This window comes from Hetaerina americana, unplaced genomic scaffold (assembly GCF_022747635.1).
Source record: "Hetaerina americana unplaced genomic scaffold, ioHetAmer1.1.p SCAF_9, whole genome shotgun sequence".
Taxonomy (NCBI): Eukaryota; Metazoa; Arthropoda; class Insecta; order Odonata; family Calopterygidae; genus Hetaerina; species Hetaerina americana.
In genome coordinates, this window is record NW_027287538.1 from 66,936,091 (window position 1) to 66,957,266 (window position 21,176).

Consider the following 21,176-nt stretch of genomic DNA (forward strand, 5'->3'; position numbering starts at 1 on the left):
ATTCGGAGGAGGAGGAGTGAATGACGAAAATTCAAAGGAGACATGCCAAGCGCATTAGGGTGATAGCGAGAAGTAGTGGTCTAGAACAAAAAGAGACACACGCACACAACATTTTACGCAAGGACAAAAGAGAGAAGCTCTAGAGGATTTGAAGGAGGATTGGGACATGGCCTTGATGCTTATATGGGCAGTTAAAATCTACTCCCACTGCAGTATAACTGTGATGGACTAGCAAAAAAAAATGGTATTATTTGGAAAAAAATCAAATACAAATATATAAATAGAAACATACACCCGAAAACCAACAGAGTAAACATAGAAGCATAAAAAAAAGAGAAACTGTATTTTGGGAAAATAAAATGAGAAAATTCCAAAGAAACTGCGGGAGATGCCGCAACAGTAACTTTTAACGGAGTCATCCGCTAATGTGAATTTCAATGCACATTAGCGGATGGTCAAACGCTATCGGCGTTGCACACGAAAGTCATAACACAAAAGTCATACACGTCAAAGTCATACACGTCAAAGTCATACACGTCAAAGTCATACACGTCAAAGTCATACACGTCAAATTCATACACGAAAAACCAAGCGCAAGAAAACATTAAGCCCCGTTATAACTAATTCAAATTTCCGAGTGGCACCCCGTAGAGGACAGAAAAACCTGCCTAAGAGAGGCACGACCTTGGGATCAACTACTAAAATCTGAACAGATATATCCCTCAAACGCAGAGGAAATAAAGAGAAAGTTCACCCAGGCGAAAGGATAACGAAGTTTGCCCGGGGAAGGGAACAAGAAACGCTTACGCGGAAATTTGCCGCCAAAAACTGCGAACCTTCACGAACAGATCTAAGCATACAATTAAGAGAGCATCATCACCTCTCCACCCCGCATAAACCAGGCAAATATTTGAACGATTCCAATATCCTGGGAGTTGTACGCATAGAGAAGCCCATCTTCGTCCGATGTCACCAATTACATCCCCAATATTTTAGAGGCTATCAATATCAATCGGCTATCAATAATCTATTGGCTTGTAGTAGCGCTACATCCTATCCTCATTCCGTGAATATCTTCATTTATAAATAAAGCACAAGGGATTGTCTATCATCACTTCTTCCTTTCACTTCTTCCTTCCCCTTCCTCTACACTCCTCTCCTTCAACACTACTCATTGCATTCAATGAACTACGATCACTTGCGCCAAGTTATTTGTCCTTTTCTTTTTTCATCATCTTTCTTAGACCTTCATCCTTTTCGAAAGACTTTTCATTGGACACTTCGTTCATACATTTCGTTTACTATATTCTTCTGTTACACTACAATTCACCCGCTATTATCGTTCCTTTGCTCAAAGTTTCCACATCGCAAAGGAATTGAAAAATAAACTCTCAGTTTCCTAAACATGACCTCAGTCAGATATGGACCAAATTAATTTGCCATTACTAGTTCGCAGAAACTAAGAATTACTGCAACTTAAGTCTTCCGCCATTTTGTTTCCCCTTCGCTCTTAATTTTGCGCTACTCTAAACACTATCCCTAGTTTCTTTTCCCATTCCTAGAAATAAAATTGCTCAATTAGAACAAGTCTATCTTCGTTAACGTGAACTTTGCTTTGGCTATTATATTCATTCTCCGGTATACCGTCTTTTAAATACGATGCCATGCCCACAAAAATACCAACACACTCAGCTTGTGCCCTCCTCAAGGGATTATGTTTTACTTGAAGCATTTTCCACCACATACAGTCTATTGTCGAACACTTTTAACCTTCTTTTCAACAAAGAATGAATAAAAACGCACTCAATGTCTCAAGAATACATGCTCCTAGTCACGTGCAGACAAATGAATGAAGAACAGAACGACGCCAAATACGAATGGCCCTCTGAGTCACGATCACACAAATTTCAGAGGGTTTTGTTCGTCAGTCAAAGTGAAAACAGATTACGTGCGGGATAGGAAGGTCTGCCGGGTATTGCTCGAGAGCTGCAGTGCGCCTATCTGAGGTACACCCTCGCTTGGCATTGAAATCGAAATGATGACAAAGCGCAGGGAATACGAGGAGAGGATTGCAGGGATTTTCCCGTGTAGACTGAGACGGGATTGAGAAGTATGGGAGTCGAATAAGCACGAAGAATGGACGCGAAAAGAAGGATGAAAGACGGCAAGTGATCATGAACGCAGGAAGGTGGCTGAGGGGAAAGAGGAGGTGAAAGAACGCAAGAGGAGGAAGTGACACGAGAGGAACAACCAGAAACGAATTAATTTCTCCTCAGCAAAACCCCATGCATCAAACTACCGGCTGCTGACTACGGAAAATAATACGTACCTGCGGAAAAAGCTGAGTTTGGTGAATATATGATAGTCATTATAGAAATTCAATTTGAATTCAGTTTGAAGGTATTTCTGATGTCCTAGCTTTGTTTAATTACCAGGTATACCTTGATTTTAATAATTAAATTATGCAATTAAGGATATAACGAGAGTAACCAAGTAATTTACAGGTTTTACTTATCAAAAATATTACTGAAATCAAAGGAATTGAAAATTTAGACCGAACCTCAGGGATCACATATTCAAAAAATCGTCGATTAGCAAGTGAACTCAAATAAATGCGTGCACGTCGATTGGAAATGGAATGAAAAATATAAATCGTTCATCTTTCCCAATGTTGAGTTGAATACGTAGCATTATTTTGTCAATACATGTCACTATCGCTGAAAGAAGACACGTGCATTGTATCCCTATCAGGACATGAAACATGTATGAAAGAGATAGAAAGGGGCGAGGGAAAATAATCAAACCCACCACTTATTACCCTGATTTAGTGGGGATAACTTATTTGATGGCTCTTTTAAAGGTTTAGCTAAGTTAATACACTGAGCTCGCAGGGTGACGATATTAATTTGGTATCCGTCCAATTTCACGATGTTTAAATGTTAATTTCTACCCTCAGGTCACGTATGGGCACAAAATCAGGCAGCTTTGACCTTGAAAAATAACGTAACTGAATTTGCTGTCCCTATTAAATTGCAAACTCCCATCAGATCTTAGTTATTTATTTAGCCCTGGTCCCAAAACAGCACTTTTTGGCCTTTACATCGGACTATGAACAGTGAAAACAATGGAGACGATTACAAAAATCCAACCCCTAGGTGGAGGAAAACCCACCCAGGCGGGAATCGAACCCGCAACTGGTAGACGGCAGACGAGGAAGTTACTTCACCGCCACCAAGGCAAGCAATAAGGATTAGATATACATAAATGGGATGGATATTAATGTTAACAAATGCAAATCCATCACTTTTAGCAATAAGGTAAATGGAAACCATAGGGAATATAAATTCTCAGAAAATGTCATTCCTAGAAGTGATACTGTCAAATACTTAGGTGTATATTTAACTAAGGACTTAGGGTGGGGGCTAAATGTGGAGTACATCTATAAGAAAGCTTTCAAAACTCTTCATTGGGTAATGAGAAACCTAAAAGGGAGCGTTAGAGCAACCAAGGAGAAGGCTTATCAGACCCTAGTAAGACCAATTTTAGAGTACGCTTCTCTTGTATGGGACCCTCATGAAGAAGGTCATATTAAAAAACTGGAAAAGGTGCAAAGAAAGGCTGCCCGATATGTACTGGGGAAGCATAGGAGGATGGAGAGTGTGTCTGACATGCTAGAAACGCTGGGCTGGGAACCTCTAGAATCTAGAAGAAAAGTAAGCAGACTTTGTGGAATGTTCCGAATTTTGAAGGGGGAGAAAGCTTGGGCAGATCTTAGGAAAGAGGCGGGGAACCCAAATTTTATCGGCAGAAATGATCACAAATTTAAGATAAAATGCCAGGCACAGAGGACAAATAAAAAAAAATTTTCATTTCTAAATAGAACAATTGTTGAGTGGAACACCTTACCTGCAAAAATATTCGAGCCCTTTCCTAACAGAGTGTATACTTTTAAGAATAGATGTAAGGTATATATGTAAAAATTTGATTTATGTGTGGTGTATGGTATTATATGTTATAGCTTAATTTTTTTTATGTATCTTTTTTTTTCTTGCTGGTTAATGGTTGTAAATGGGATGGGGATTCACTTGTTTTGTTAAAGAGATCTGTGTTTGTCTGGTTTTATGTATTATATTTTGCAATTGTTTGGGACTTGTGTGCCACCTGACAGTGTCTATTAGCACATGTGTATTTATAATAATAAAAAGGGGCGTGGAAGGACTGGGTAAAATCGCAATTGTAAAGGTGGAAAAAAATTGTGTTTGTTGAACCGGGGGAGGAATGTATTTTTTAAATTAAATGGTTTTTAAATTAAATATTTAAAATATTTTAGGATTAAAAACACTAATTTCACCACCACTGAAACGAAGATAAGAAAGGCGTGCTAATGCAACCTTGTTCCTGAATAACACACAACTAAAACAATATTAATTTAATGGCCGACATAAATGTTCCTGCTACCAACGTATTTTTTACCAACTTTAATTCATGCTATTTTGATTTCTCGTGAAATTATCCCCAATATGCCCTACCCGAAAATAAGCAAAGGAATTTACATAAATGCTGGTAGATATATACAGAAATATTAAAGAAGTTATCTTTAAAATGTACAGAAGGGTATGAATATAAATAAAATGTAACATTCAATTACAATTTGGGTCGAGATAGTCCATGGGTAGAGCGTTGGACTACTGACCGGAGGACCCAGATACGATTCCCACAGCTCCCTCGCCTCCACCCAAGCTGTCTGATTGTTCGGGTACCATACCTAGCCATAAAAAAACGCCTTCCATTAAAATTCCTAGCCAAAAAAAAACAAACTTCGGTGAAGTGTACCATCACCTACCAAGCCGACCCTCGGGTTGATTAATGCATTTATTTTTTTCATTCCATTAATACGGCAGTGATTATCAATTCAATTAAGTAAAATATATCAGTCCCTTAATGATTTTCTTAAGTTTTTTCTATCTACTTTTGACTCTACTGCATAAGGTCTAGGCTCCTGGTCTAAACATTTGTACCTTTTCCCTTTATTACTTCCCAATGCCATATAATTCGTCAGAGACCTTCCAAGGCTTACTTTAATATGACTATCGTCAGCTATTCACCATTCCTCAGTCATTTCGACTGCAAAAGTTTTCAGTTCCAAGCCACTTTCAAACGATAACAATTTCCTATCTTGGGATTCAGACTGCCCCAAGGACGCGCATTCATCTACGGAGCTCGACTCATTGACCGGCTATTCCACAAGAATCCTAAATGTCTCTTCAAAAACTCGTGCGTGCGGAGGAAATGTAGAAACTAGGAATGACACAAGGAAAAGGAGGAGGAAGACCGGAAATCGACGAGAAAGGGAATTGAAATGGAGGACGAGAGGACTGGGCGAGCAGTAATCGCACTCCTCCACGCATAATCGATTGGACCACTTCCCGCCGTGGATGGCGTCCGGAAGATTCGAACGAAGGGATCGGGAGGAAGGGGCGGAGCGATGTTACATTGCGAGGAGGTCTTCGGCTAAAAAGGAGGGAGGGAGAGATGACAGGAATGCCATGCGGAGGAAACGACGGATGAACAAAATGTATGAATATCATTCCCAAGAGCGCACGGCGCGGTGGAATTGGTCCCCCGAAAACGAGCACGCCATTACATCCCTCGCCCAACAACGCTCTGTATAAATGGACAGATCAGCATTTAATTGGGGTGCCATGGGCGGTTTAATAATTTTTATTTTTAACTACTAATCCACGACATTCAAGTTGGCCTCATCATTGGATTGCAAACAAAAGATGTATACTTAGGTAGTACACCGGGAGCGATCATAATGACCATGGAATGTGGGACTAAACATTTTCAAAAGGGGCAAAGAAGACATTTTCAATGGAACGAACTCGCAATAAGAATCAAGGAGGGAGAACTTAGAAGGACAGACTGAGTGAATACGTAAGAGATATGTAAAACATGAAGGTGGATGCCAAACGGTAGTTCAAGGATTTAGCAAGGTTTTGCGAGAGGGGGCGCGGCGGGACAATTGGAAAGGAGGTTGTTTCACCTTTGGAGAAAATTCATGATTCCACGGCAAAATTACAGGACAGAAGTCATACGGCGCCGCAGTAAAGAGGTATTAGTAAGGTAAGAGTTGTCCGTAGTAAGAGAGTACGTTGCCCTTGATGAGATTAGAAAGGAAGGGGGTCTCGGTACAACGCACACCAATCACATCGAATGCCCAAGGAACCATTATTGGACATGAAGCAAATCTAGATGTGCATCCCTTACGCGACCACGGATGTGTTCATGGGCTCCCAGAGCAGAGGTTAGGAAAATTCAAAGTATTATGTCAATATTTTACACATTACACTACCCTAGTAATCAGTGTAGTGTAGTGTATCACTTTTAGACTACTAATCCCAGTAATATGCAATGTTTTAGAATCGATTCGTGCCTTTACGAGTACATCCAATTTTTTGTTCGTTACCAAAATATTAATGCACCATATCCATTTTCCTTTCAGTAAATACCAATTTCTGAGTATGGTACATTTGATGAACATTAAAGCAGATACTGATTTCATTAACAACAAACAGATATAGACTCGAGGCATTTAGAACGCATATATATATATATATATATATATATATATATATATATATATATATATATATATATATGTATATATATATATAAATATATATATATATATATGTATATGTATATATATATATAAATATATATATATATATATATATATATATATATATATATATATAGATTGCATTTAGAATGAATCCGAAGGACAAATTTGTTTATTCTAATTCACAGTCGTCAATAGGTAATTGTATTGGTGCATCAAAAGCCTAAGGGACTACGGGGACGAAAGAAATCCTTCCTGCATATCGATGGTCGGTTTATTAAAGAATATCTTCAAAGAATGGCAAATTAAAGCTGCTCTAGCTGACAATTGGCTAAAGGTCTTTCAACATAGTTCAGTGTACACTTAAATCAAAATCAGACTACCAAGACTCACGGAAGGTTTTATTTCTAGGGGACATACACGGGAATATAGTAGTTCAGAGGATAGAGACTTGGACTGCTAACCCGAGGGCCCGGATTCGATTCCTGGGCACGCCTCTGGGAACCCTCAGCTTCACCAAAGCTGCGTGATTCCTCGTGCACCAGATCTTCCTGGGAAACCATAGGCGGCACAGAGAAAGAACTGAGTGAATTTCACACGCCGTTGACCTTAGTATTGGATGACCTCTACCCTCACCTATCAAACCAACCCTCGGGATAAAACTAGTTTAGAAGTATATTTTTGTTCATTTTTTATTACTTCCATAATATTAATTGCACGAAAAGCAAAACAATACTTTTTCGGATATTGCTACATTGATTTATTCAACCTGATTGCGATAATGAATGCTAACGGGTAAGTTAGCTTCAGGACATGAGGCAATATGTGGTTAATCACTTGTCCACACTTAATATTGGAGAAGAAATATAATCCATCAAATTACGTCATATATAACATCGAGGATTACTCAACACTTAAAATCAATGTTTTAAGTTCAATTTTACGTTTTGCTTAAGGGTATTATAAAAATGATTACGCTTATCAATTACGCAAGATGAGAGGAACAGGAAAATCAGACTAAACATATCTTATTGATATAGTTTAAATACAAAAATGAATCCTCAAATACGAAAAAAATATCCTCAGCATTAGGACGCTATTTCTAGTGTCCACGAATGAACATTTGTCATCAAAAGGGTGACATCAAAATGCGTGCTTATTGCCAGCTTTTACGACCGTTCGTTTAATAAACCCAATCAAATTTCCATCCGAAGCTCAACCTGACGTGGATCACGGAAACTATGCGCTTGAGCATTGCCAAAGGTGGCGAATTCACACCAAGCCCTCACATAATTGAGGTATTGATCCAGACGACTTGCATCGAATGTAACTTTGAGTCATGACGTGAGCGTGAGTCACCACTTCACACACGATAGTTCTTTCGTGAACAGAGAGGGGGGAGGAGGGGGAGGAGAGGGTCGATCGCTTGACTGGGGTCGACTTGTGGTCAAGCACGCGAATTCGGAAAATAAATTACATGCGTCCAAATATAAATGTCTCCCTTTTCTCCTTTGGCAATTCGTAGAGGACTAAAAACCACATCAGAGCATAGGGTAAATAGACAGCGAAACTACGGAGGTATTTCACGGTTGTACTACACGGACTCAACCTTTGCACACCGACGAACAAGGACAGATATGTACACCAGAGCTTCTCTTATGGAGATCCCAAAAGGCCACAAGAGTGCATATGTTTTTCCAGTTGGTAACCCTTGAAGTTAAAATAAATCACCCCCTCATCGTTATATTTATCTGCCCAACCAACATAAGAGCTTACAGGCAGGCTACCAATACGAGTCTAAGAATTTTACCTCATATCATTAATTTATTTAGAAATAAAAGAGGCCCTTTGCAAGTTTTATCATTCCGTTCCAAGTCAAGTCATTCACTCCAGTAGATTTCATTTCGGTGAGGTGAGAGACGTTCGACAATTTGAAGAATTTGGACAAAAATGCTATCGGATCATACAGGCAGATGCAAATACGCATATTGACGAGGTATTAACAACTACGTATCTGCACACTGAGTTCTAAATAGATGAATACTGTGGCAAAAACGAAGTGCACTTTCCGTGGAGTTAGAAAAAAAGTCCCGAATTAACTCTTCCAAATTTTTTTTGGTTTGAAACATCTGGGATGGAGTAGGACTTCTAATTTCTAATTATGAAAAAAAATATTATTAAGAGGCTTGGGTAACGTTTCAACAATAAATGACAAAAGGTGAAACAAGCAGAAGTGAATAAAAAACAGAAGATCCTACCTATTTTTCATGTTGTCAAACTCACGAAGAATCCCGCTGAATATAGGCGGATACGGAAGTGGATGGTTCAGAAACGATACATCTGATACTGGCGGAGGGATTCATCCACATTGAATTCTTTCTTGGAGTGATACCTTTCCCCCACCACCGGTGATTTGGCCTCTTTTAGACCACGTAGCGAATCCGCCATCGAAGGGAACAAAAAACCGCTTCCCAGCCCTGGGCATTACGGCTTTTATCACGATTCTTCCGATAAATATGGCGCCACCAATGAAAGGACGGGGACACACTTATACCAGAAGTTGAGGCGCTGTGCGTGACACGTATTCGGTCGACGCAGGCGGCGAGGAAGCGAGGCGAGGCGGGGGGGGGGGGAGCACAGGGGTAGGGTCAAGAAAATATATCATCTACGATAGACAGAATTTCCGGCGTATAAAATTTTGTAGGGTACGGCATCGATATTAGATGCTGCGGCAGGCATCAATTTTTGGAAATTCATACTGAATGATAATAGGCAATGTCTGCAATGCACTTTGCATTACTAACGTACAAATGTCGCGAAATAATTTATAATTTAAAGATTCATAAAATAGGGCCTAAAAAAATTTTTTTTGGTAAATATTTTCTTCGGTAGTCAAACCAACACCCTTTCCTTCAAGCTGGGTGAAAATTTCCACTTCGGAAAACTAAAGTATATTCCCTTGATGAATGGAATGGTTTGAGGCGTCACTTTGTGGAAGCGATTCGTATCGGAAAAGAAAAATACTTTGTTATTCCACATATATTTTATTATGAGCGTGTGTCCCCTGTACTTCACCTGATGATGACTTTAAAAGTCGAAACGTAGGTCGTGCATCATAAAACGCACGTGAAAGAACAAAGTATTTTCTTTCCGACACATTCTCTTGTTTTCCTTTAGGTTTCTCTATGTAAGTTAACTATGAATAAAGACGGAATGGTTTTCTTTCTTCACGAGCCTTTGAGATTTTTTGTACGGAAGTAATTCATCCTCAAATATGAGAATTAATGCGGAAGACCTCAACCCTTCGACGCGCAGCACTTTCAACAATGAAAAGCCGCGTTCGGCTCGTATAGCCCACATTAAAATAAATGTGTAAATATGTAAGGAAGTGCTAATCAATATATCATGCGTTTGCCAAAATTTTGTGTATTTTTCTCTCAGAAATGGAATCAGGGGAGTGAGGTGTTAAGAAATAAAGGAATGAGGCAATTTCCGAGAGTGAGTTTCACGGTGCATTACTTGTAAGTTTAAACCGTGGTAATCAACTTGAAGGTTGGTATGGTATGTAGCTCACCACGCTCTGAGAAAAACGGCGGGGCGCGGGTTTTACTTTGATGCTTGGGGTTTACAACAAGTAAGACTAGTTCCCAAACAATTCCACGGCTGGGTGCATTGCGGAGACCCCAGGAGCCAACCGGATTGAATCCATAGACGAACGTACTATCCACTGGTCAACCACGGTATTTTAAACTAATTTTATTAACATAGTCACCTATAAGTGAAGGTTATCAATGAACACTGAGAATCACTGATAACTTCTAAGACCTGCCTAGGGCTACACTAAACACTAAAACACCCTACACAACAATTGAAATTCTCATACACCGCAAACCGTTTTCTTCCCTTAATTCTGTCCAACATGCCTAATATTTTCTTCACCCTGTCTCATCAACCGAGCATTCTCCGCTGTGCACATTCCACTTCCACTCAAGATTTCCTCCGTCTAATTTGTCTACAGTCTTTAAATTTCTCTCAACAAAACTCTCTTACTTAGCATAGCACTTCCTCGTTTTCTTTCCTTTCTGTCCATTTTAATTTGTCCAATTTTCTTCACGCATCATCTCAAAAGCCCACTGTCTATGATCATCCCCTTTCCATAACGGCCAAGCTGTACATGACTACAATCCAAAAAAAATTTTTCTCTAAACTTTTTCTTCATCTGAACGCACGGAGGCATATTGCGTAAGTTAATATTCAAATGTCAATGAATACAACAAGAAATACCGTATAACACCATAAAAATAACGCAGTAGCTGAAAGGAAGGCAGTAACGGTTACAGGGGTGGGTTTGTGGTCTTACGGGGAAAGGGGAGGAGTGGTTTTGATTTAGGACAGTCGCGTCGGGGGAGGGGGTGGAGGCATGACGTAATGAGAGGATGGGGGTGGCGGCGTGCGTGACACGCCGGGACACGTGCCGGCCCACGGGAGGCCTTCGCGCGGCAGCCGTGGAACGATATAATTTCTCAGGACGCGTGTCCCTTGAGATGTACCGGAGCACCAGACGGCGCGGGGAGGAGGGGTTGGTAGTTGCGGTCAGCCTCGAATCTCGACGATCTGGATTAGGGGGCGACCCTTCGGAGAGACGGTTGGCCGCCCGTCCACGTGGCGTGCCCTCGACGAGTGCGGAGACGACACGCGAGAAAGTGAGGGGGGTGACGAAGACATTACGGAAAAAGAGGCCCTGAGGTACGCGAAACACCATGATGAAGTGCGCACACGACGATACACATTAACTACAAAATCAGCCAAAACCCATTGAAAGTACTCCATCCATGTAATCATGCATACTTTAAGATTATGCTAGACATCATAGGAATAGTAAAAGCGCCGGACTGCTTTGGGAAATGATAAAATCGGGACAAAACTAGAAAAATAGCGTGACGAAAGGATATGCACTCGGGTACGACTTTAATCTCGCGCAACAAAAGAGAGGCAAAGACTGTGAAGTTTCAAGCATCCATTTCTCTCCATAGTTTCGGCGCTCTCTTTTCTCGGGGGAGTGCCTGCGGGCGCCCGAAGGGCCTCGTGGACCACCGTATGCATGTGAATGCGATTAAAGCCAAATTTCACCAACAGCCTGGCATTAATGCAATGGTCACAACCGAATGATCGTCAAATTCAAAAGTCAACCGGCGTTTAAATTCTTCGACACGGGAGCAAGTCTTTCTCATGAAATTTTATCGCAGAAATCGTCCGACCCGACTCGTATGTGACTTGGCTTATGGAAACCTTTGACATAGTGCAACAGAGCGAAAATCTCAAACGACTTGGAAGCGATAATTGTGAGAATTGGCATATTTGCCGATTGATATGGACAAGAGTATATCGTCTCCTTTGGAAATAAAATTTCCGTCGTGTCTTTATTTCGACTCCTGTTGACATATGCGCACCGTGGTATCTAAATGTATAGTCTGGGAGTTAAGTAACCAGCCATTAGAGCAGTTGGTCTTAATTGGCATTCGGAAATTTCAAAATATCGTGAATTATGTTTCTAACTACCGCGGACTAAAATTGTACGACGGAAAAAAGTTATCTTAAATTGATCTTAATGGAAGTCAATTTCCCTTAATTTCTCACTCTGGTCTAGGAAACTCACTGCAACGAAGAAGTTAAAACTATTCCTCCGGCGTAAGTGTCAAACTCGAATAATTTGCATTTACCTTAACGTATAAGTCGTGCACTCAATCATCGTGTTTCGTGGTGTGGCGTTATATCTTGCATGATCGCATTATTTACAATTCGTTAAGATGCACTCTTCTGACATCACGCCCTCACACTTTGCTCGCCCCTGACCGGTAGCTACATTAGACTTTAATGCGAAGACAGGGAAATTATTTCCCTTATAACTTCTGACACCATTCCAATACCATTCACCTTGGAATCATCACTTGAAGGTAGTTGTATGAAAACTTGACCCTTGTGACATGGCCTTAAGGTTCACTTGCATCCAAGGCAAGTTGAAAAGCCATGTTAAATCGACAATTTTGTCTACTACGCGGATGATCATGATTAATCAATCAATATGTTCGATTATTCTCAATAGAGGACACATCAGCTGAGTATACATTAACGCTGTATACCTGACCTCGGGTCGAGAAGGTGGTCAGTGGAATCTGGGGGATTAGTGATCCAAACTCGCATTCGGGGACCACAAACTGGCCGTTTCTAAAGATCCTCGAGTGATAAGACCTCGGACCAGGTCAGTTCCTTCTCTACTCTACCAGAGAGCTTGGGCAGAATTAATTATTTCATAATAATGCTAAGCAAATGCGAAGAAAATTTAATAATTCTTTATTTTAATAATGCAAAGCAACTGTCACATTGAAGAGGAAACAGTGAGGTGATAGCAGCTGCAGTTAACCCGGGTTCCTAGGTTCCGCATGAACAGCGATAGAGAGAAATTTCGTTTTCAAAACTCTGGTCGCCAGACGTAGATACGTAGCTTAAGGTTGAGGGTTTCAGCGAGACTTAAGTTGACGACTAAAGGTCTGGGGCACATTTTGACCGCAGCCACAGTTGTGTGCGATCTCTTTTTCATTACATACTGCACTCGACCGAACCTTTTCCATCCGAAATTGTAAGGAATTAGAGAAGTGGGACGGTGTCTTGAATAATATTTTTCGTTTATTCCCACATTTATTTTAAGTTTTAATTGTAATTTTTACATTACTCAGGCAAATGATATTAACGGAGGAATACGCCACTTCCCTTGATCATTACTTTGGGATATGTAAACATGAATTTTTTTTCATAACAATTGTCCTAACACAAAATAACTTACCATAATGAATGGATTATTATTATGAACATTAACGTATTAAGAGGCAAAGAAGAAGCCATTCCGCAAAACTTTCATGTTTCAATGACCGACGGACCTGATGCAACACGCTGCATAATAATTCATTGGCAAATACGTTGTTTTAACATTATTCGCTGTCGTACTGAATATTCATTTCGTTAAGGAAGGTTTCGTTATTGTTTCGCTGAGGAAACTCATCCATTTTATTGATATGAACGACTCTTGAGGTATCTCTTCTAGCTAGTAAAAATAAATGTTTCCAAAATTGATATCAGCGGCAAAATCGGAAAAAAATATCACAATGGGAAGAATCTTGCGTGAAACTATCTATGAGCCTAGAGACAAGAAATACCAGGTTAAATTGATTCAATGTATTGAAAATGTTTTACAAATAATGCCTATCAAATACGAAAAAACAAATTCCAAACGTATAGGAGCATATTAAGCATATTCATAGCAATTTGTAGCAACTATCTATGAGCCTAGAGACAAGAAATACCAGGTTAAATTGATTCAATGTATTCAAAATGTTTTACAAATAATGCCTATCAAATACGAAAAAACAAATTCCAAACGTATAGGAGCATATTAAGCATATTCATAGCAATTTGTAATTAAAATTAATAATTGTTTTCATTCACTTATTTTATTTTACCCAAAATAAGCGATACCATCAGGGACAAGAAAAATCGAGTAAAGGAGGTATTTTATAACATATAGCACAGCTAACTCATATCTCTCGTGACTACCTCGTTCTCCTCCATCCGAAATGCCGATATCACCACATTTATATTGATTAATTTTGACCAATTTTAGTAATACATGATGAAGCGATCGTATCAATGCTAAATTGGTGGAATTGGGTCAGAGAGAGAGGCAGTTTCAGAGGTTAATAATACAGAATAACTTCCATAGGAATGAATGAGCGATCATATTTTATTTTTACAGATTATCTCAGCGTTAAAATGACCTGAGGCTGTCCAAATAAAAGAGAAACGCGAAAGCGATTACAAACAAATTTCACAATTATTATAGATTTAAAGTATTTTTAATGCATACACTTATTTGATTAAGTTCGGTATACTTAAACGTAATACATACATACACACATATACATACATATATATATGCATGTATATATATATATATGTGTGTGTGTGTGTGCATGTATACATATACATATATGTGTATATATATATATATATATATATATATATATATATATATATATATATATATATATATATATATATATATATATATATATATATATATATATATACGATTGTACGGAAAAACTCACACGAGCGGCACAATAATAGGCTGACACAATATGTGTAAGCCTATTTTATATAAATATATATATATTTATATATTTATTTATATATATATATATATATATATATATATATATATATATATATATATATATATATATATACACTTTCACGAACCTCTAGTGGGTGTGTCGCTCATAATTTTCTGGGGCACGACCACGTTTTCAAGCAGATGGAAGAAGAAAACTGAGGTGGTGGGAGGGAGGCAGGAGGAAGAGGGGGAGAAGGGGGGGACGAGGAAAGGATTTGATTGGGCAGTTGAATGGGGCAGAGGAGAAAAAAAAGGGGGAGAGAGAAAGAAGGCCCAGTGAATAGCGTGACTAATTTGTTATTTGCATATACGAATATATGATGGAAGGAGTGGTTCGACATTGCACAAAATGTTTTGATGATGCATGAGGGCAATACAGGAACACAGGGAATAAACGGAACACAACAAACGTAGCAAAGTTTCGGCCGCCAGCCGTCGCCAAGCCTTCTCGACCACAATTTGCCGCAAGTAAGCCGTGTTTCGTTTCCTTCGGTGTGCCACATTAACGTCCTCTTCAATCAAGACATTTTATAAACATTATTTTATATAGAAACATAAACGCAACGATGCCAATCAAATACAGAAAATACCCTGACGAAAAAAGAGGAAATACCCGTATGCGATTCCAATTTTAGCGCCTAATTATTCCAGTAATTTTTTCTTCTCAGTAAATTTCATCGATCAATCTTCAATCTTCGTTTAATCTTCCCTTACAGCGTTAAAACGTCTGCAAATGGATATCCGCTTAGAGCATGGTGGCATCTTCCCTAATTAAGGTAAATTGCTATTACGTAACATGGAAAATGGCGAATACGGCCATTACGTCACCATGGTTTGTCACCAACAGTAATCGCAGCTCCGATTATATCACGACGGTACGTCGCATCAAGCTTTTGATGCGGCAAAGGAATATTCCACATCAATTAGGAAGCGCGTGTTGATGGCGTGCGGTCACCCAATGGCAAGAACCCAGACAGTGTAACCATCAACATGGGATTTCGCGACCAAAAAATGAATATCCTCCAAGTAACTTAGGCCGTAAAAATTATGCGATATTTTCAGATTACTATACATCCATAAATCACATGTATCTATTAATAAAGTACGCAACTTTTCTAGCTGTCTACGATTCCAAGATTATAGATTCATACAGAAAAAAGAATAGGGGCTGATGATAATAAGTACATAATAATCACATTATGTAATTATTCACCAATGAAAAATAAAAATACATTTTCAATTGTCAAAAATGCATGAATGTGAGATACATATGGTTGCTTTAAATTTCTTTCACTCATTAACGAGCAAGAGGGTGAAAGAAGAAAAGGCTGGGTTAGGACATCTAAGAAAAGAAGATTTGACGAAATACTGACGGAGAATTGTTATTAGAGGCGTGGAAGAAATGGCTTTCGCGGGAGAAATACGAAGTAAGCTGAATATGCAACTTAGCCTCATATATGGTGGAGTGGCAAATTGAAAGACTTGTAAAAAAAGGAATAATATCAGGTGAAGGACAAAGAGGGAGATCTAGAAAAGGTAATTTGGACAAGGAGAGATACGGGAGTTACATGGTAGGTGATGATGCATCATTTTATCCATTACCTAGGCATTTAAAAAAATTCTCAATAAAAAATTGTGCATTTATATATACCTATATATGCACTAGATAGATAATAGGATGACAGAGTGTATACAGATTATACGAAAATATAAAACTGACAGAATTCACATAAAACAGACAGTTCTACATTCATTGGAGAATTATTTTTGCCAACAAATTTAAATTTTGATTTCAAAACTCCAGCCATTGGAGAAATCTCGAATGGGACCGTTTCCGACAACAAAAAACAGATCGTCCGAGGGAGTCCTCCGATGATTTAAAACACCATCGACGCGAAAAAAAAACAACATGAATGTTTGTGTTCCGTCGCAGCGGCAAGACGGCGTGCGCGCCAATACGCAGGCGTGAATGCTTTAAAGAGGAGCTCACCCCGTCGTCGGGAGAGTGGCAGGGGGTGGCGAGGCTCCTCCATTGATGCTCTCCGCCCGGCGAAAGTGAAAGTGCTCCGCTTCGATCCTGCCTGCCATTGGCCGCGGCGGCGGCGTCCGGAGATACGGAAAACAGTCGAGGATCACGGTCGACCTCCTCCCGACGCGAGCCGCTCCCTCTTCATGGCGCAGGATGTTTGGAAACGGCGATGCACACCAGCGATGCCGGGAAATTCATTTTTTTAAGTTCAACATATCTGTCCGCGCCACTACAATTTGTCCGAATTTGTTATTTGTCCAATGCAGTGCCTCAAGAAAAAAAAATGACTTTCCATGCAAATACCATTTTTCAAAGTTTCAAAAGAAATTCTCATTTGATTCCTCGCCATCTCCCAGGCTGACAATTAGACTACAGGACGCTATTAACAATTTCATTGATTTTCGGAAATATATCTAGAATGAAATGTTATGAATCTATAATTCCCAGAGAAACATAGCAGAATAATCGACTCACTGATGACTGTTTGCCGATGAGCAGAATTGTATTCCTGCGTTTCCGAGTGCTCATACGAGATTTTATAACTAAATTATTTCCTATTTTAATACAAACCATTTGCCAAACGCTGGCTTATTTTCCGGGCAATTGAGTTTTTTTTCGGTATTGCCACATGGGGCGTATCAATCCTCAATATGATTCATTATTCGATTCCAAGTTGGCAAGGATTTCTTATAATTTTTCTAAGAGCCAATCAAATGCGGTCACTTGAAGACGTTAAAATTCTAAATCTGCATTAGAATAACAAATTATTATTTACCAATGAACCTGGCACCTCCAACCGTCGGCAATGTTCGCAATAAAAAACACATCCTAACGAAATGCAACATCTTGTCTCAAAGACTTACTTGAACACGAGCAACGACGAAACGGATGCGAAGGATGCAGTTCAGAGAAGCTTATTGTTAGCAGCAGTATGCTTTCATAAAAAGGAAAATAGGATCTTATTAAAAAGAATCCTTGAATATCTCAAAATATGACTGACATGAATGATTAGAGAAACTAAATGAAAAGCTTTCCGAATAAATAATAAGTGGGGGAAAAGACGAGGCTTCCAGTACATCAGTAAAAATGGTTTAAATAACAGTATCAAGGCATTCGCGAATTTTTTTATACTCGCAATGTTCCTCTCGGGAATTTTGGATATTATGCAAAAATCTCGAACTGGTCTGGGACTGAATAATAATAATCCCTTACCCTAAGCTATTACGCTACTTCTATGCATAATTTAACGGGACGATGTTGACTCATGAACAGGAATTCTTGACCACCGATCGATTGGTTGACAGCCGTTCCGTTAAAGAAGCCAAATGAAAGAAATTCGATGAATATCCAAATTTTGCGATTCTTAGTTCAAACATTTATATAATGATTCAAACAATATTCTCCTTTGTTATGCTGACAGCAGGAAACGAATGCACCGAATATTCTCGTACCACATCCAAATGCTGGAAAAAATTTAGTTCAGCATTGAGGAGTTTGACTATGAATATATTGAAGTATATAAATTGGCGCCATTCATTATCGATACTATCACAAGTGATAATATATTTGATGTAATCACTACGTTGTCAAAAAAGAAATTATACCCATACTTCAGTCTCTGTCATTTAGAATACATTTATCATCAAAACAATCATTCAAATAAAAACAAGTCTAAATTTGGAGCAGGTATTATTTGAAAGAATTCTGTGAATCCATTCACGAATTTCCATTAAGTCCCATTAAAATGGAATCCGAAGGTTGTAACCGATTCAGGCCAAGCAAAAATTAATGCTGATTTCAAAACTTGACTACGGAATAGAAGAATGCATACGTTAAACAATCTTATAACCCTGGACCAATGAGTTGCTTAGGGAAAAATATAATTTACCCTTCCGATTCCATGTCTACGACAGATATGAAGAGCTGTCACTTAATATATGCATGTACATCAGATTAGAGACGCATGAATGAAATCATTGAAACTTAAAATGTCAAGGTTTCCGAAAAGAGGATGCGTATTGCATGGAAATTACTGGATCATGGATCGTTTCCCGGGCATTCGAAATATTATCAGAATCACTAGGGCAGGGCACAGCCGGGAGAAAGTGAAGGCGTGATATACACGGCACAAACACGTCCGCACAGGGCTCTCTCCAAGACCCCTTCACGGCCCAATCACCCGCAGGCCACCTTCCCGGCCCTCAGCCCAGCCGACAAAAACAATGCAGAGAGGGCCAATGGCGTGAGGGCGCACAGCACGGGCACGGAATGACAGGTGCCCCCGATGTCGGTCGATAACGCAGCGGCTCCGGGGCCGGGGAGGGGCGCCAAGGCTCCCGGAGAGTGCCAGGGTGTGGGGCGAGAGGGAGAGGGGAGCGTGGAGGGGGAGGGCCATGCAACTCCCCACCCTCACTGCGATGCCTATTGCGTCGCAGCCGAAGTAAATAAAGAACCCGACGATAAAAACCGAAAACCTCACTCGCAAGACCGCCATATAATGCGCCAATCAAATTGATGGGGGGCTGCTAACTTGGAAATGAAATTCTAGGTTTATGCATTCAATTCCCGAATCCATAAGGGGATTGCGGTGGATAGGAATATATTATATAGCATCTCTTAATTCGGGAGGACATTTCTGGAAAAGGTGACACCATACTCCGGCTTTTGGTAACTAGACTAAACGTACGATCAGTAACATGATTTCTAACCTAAGGTAAATGCATTTATAACTAAATATTTCGTACGCGGAATCGAGACAATTCTCGACCTGATAAAAATGACGGACGCTAATAGTACATCCAAAAATCAGAAGGAAAAATTAAAAACCAACACGGTTGCCCACAAAATCAACTACGTGAGCAGCTTTCGGAGGCGATAAATAAAAACTCTAGAAGGAATGAATATCTAGAAATCATTCCAAGTAGCTCTGAGCATCTCATTCATAATTTAAATACACTGAGAACATAAAATATTAATTCATAAACATCTACACCAATGCCAAATGGATTTCAAACTAAAACTCATATGGCCTTAACTGCTGAATAAATGTGGCATGTCAATGTAACCACAGGGTAAACAGAAAAGTTAGCAGAATGAATCACAGAAACGTACTTTCACCCAGCTCTATTGTAAGAAAAACGGTTCCATTTTTGGTCATTTCCGAAAACAGGCCAAACCAGTTTAATTCAACCCTCCCCTAAAACGACGTGGGCGAGAAATACTTGGCACAACTTGCATTGATCCAACTTACGGCGAAGTTTCATGTAATTCAGGCAAGGACGGGAAACGAATGACGTAATACATTCCTGAATCCGCCTGGGCGCTAAGGGCGCCTGACCGATGCAATTTCCAGCGATCGGTTACGTTCTTCAACCAAATCGCGCTTCGAACCCTCACCCGAGTGATTTGCGTCACCAATTCGCTTCGACGGGCGACGTTTCGAACGGAAAGCCCGAAATAAATGCCCACAGCCACGGCGGGCGAAGAGAAAAAATGACAATACTTACAGTGTGGCCGAGTGGGATTCCCCGTACGCAGCGGCGAAGGCGGGTCAAATTTCGGGCGGCGTCGTCTCTTGTAAGCATGCGGGAATACAGACTGGCGACATCGCGGCGGCCGGAAAAGTGTGCGACTTCGAGGACATACACCGAGGGCACGGGTCGCTTGAGGACGCACTGAGAGGGGGGACCACACCTGCCGGGAGGTCGGCGGATGAGAAAGGGATCCACTCCCTTCCCCACCATCCCCCCAATACAAATATACTCAAATCGCCCATCCCACCTGGATACTACCTTGCTGCTTCCTCGTCTCTTCCCCCAGGGACAGACCACCTCTGCGGCGAGCAAAGCCGACAGAGTTGGAGCGCCACCTTCCGCGGGTACGTTGGGAATGCGTGTGGGACACGGCCCTTCCAGTAGGGCGCGGACGAGCAAGGGTAAAAACCCTATCGCCCTCCCCTCCATGCACCCTATCTCTCCCCTCCAGCGTCCCCAACCCCTCCCCCCCCTGCCTGTACCCCTCCCTCCTCGCGCCTTTCCCTTTCTCCCGACCCTCTCACACCCTCCCTAGAGCCTAGCAAACCATCTCCTCCTCCCCACTCTTCCCTTGGCCCCCGCCCCGGGGTCCTCTCGGCCTCCTCCCCGCCCCGCTCTCGCATGTTTACCCTCCACCCTCGCACCACCACCCCCCTTGCAGGGATGGGACGCGATGCTCCGTTTGGTGCAGCGTTAACCACTTATGCTGCGCGCGTTATCTCGCCCCCTGGTGACCACGCGTAGGAACGCCGTCCGCGAAGA

General features: G+C 40.6%; 1 protein-coding gene across 2 annotated transcripts in view; it reads right to left on the reverse strand.

The window, feature by feature from the left end:
* Polr2H (DNA-directed RNA polymerases I, II, and III subunit Rpb8) overlaps window positions 1-21,176 on the reverse strand; it is a 688,914-nt gene that overhangs the window by 341,673 nt on the left and 326,065 nt on the right. The window contains exon 1 of one of the 2 annotated variants that reach the window (XM_071598110.1): window positions 16,843-16,900. The exons of the other annotated variant lie outside the window; for it this stretch is intronic. Within the exon in view, the coding sequence (XP_071454211.1) occupies window positions 16,843-16,885 (43 nt within the window). The 5' untranslated portion in view covers window positions 16,886-16,900. Of the gene's footprint in view, window positions 1-16,842; window positions 16,901-21,176 lie in introns of those variants that run through there. 2 annotated transcript variants of the gene reach the window in all.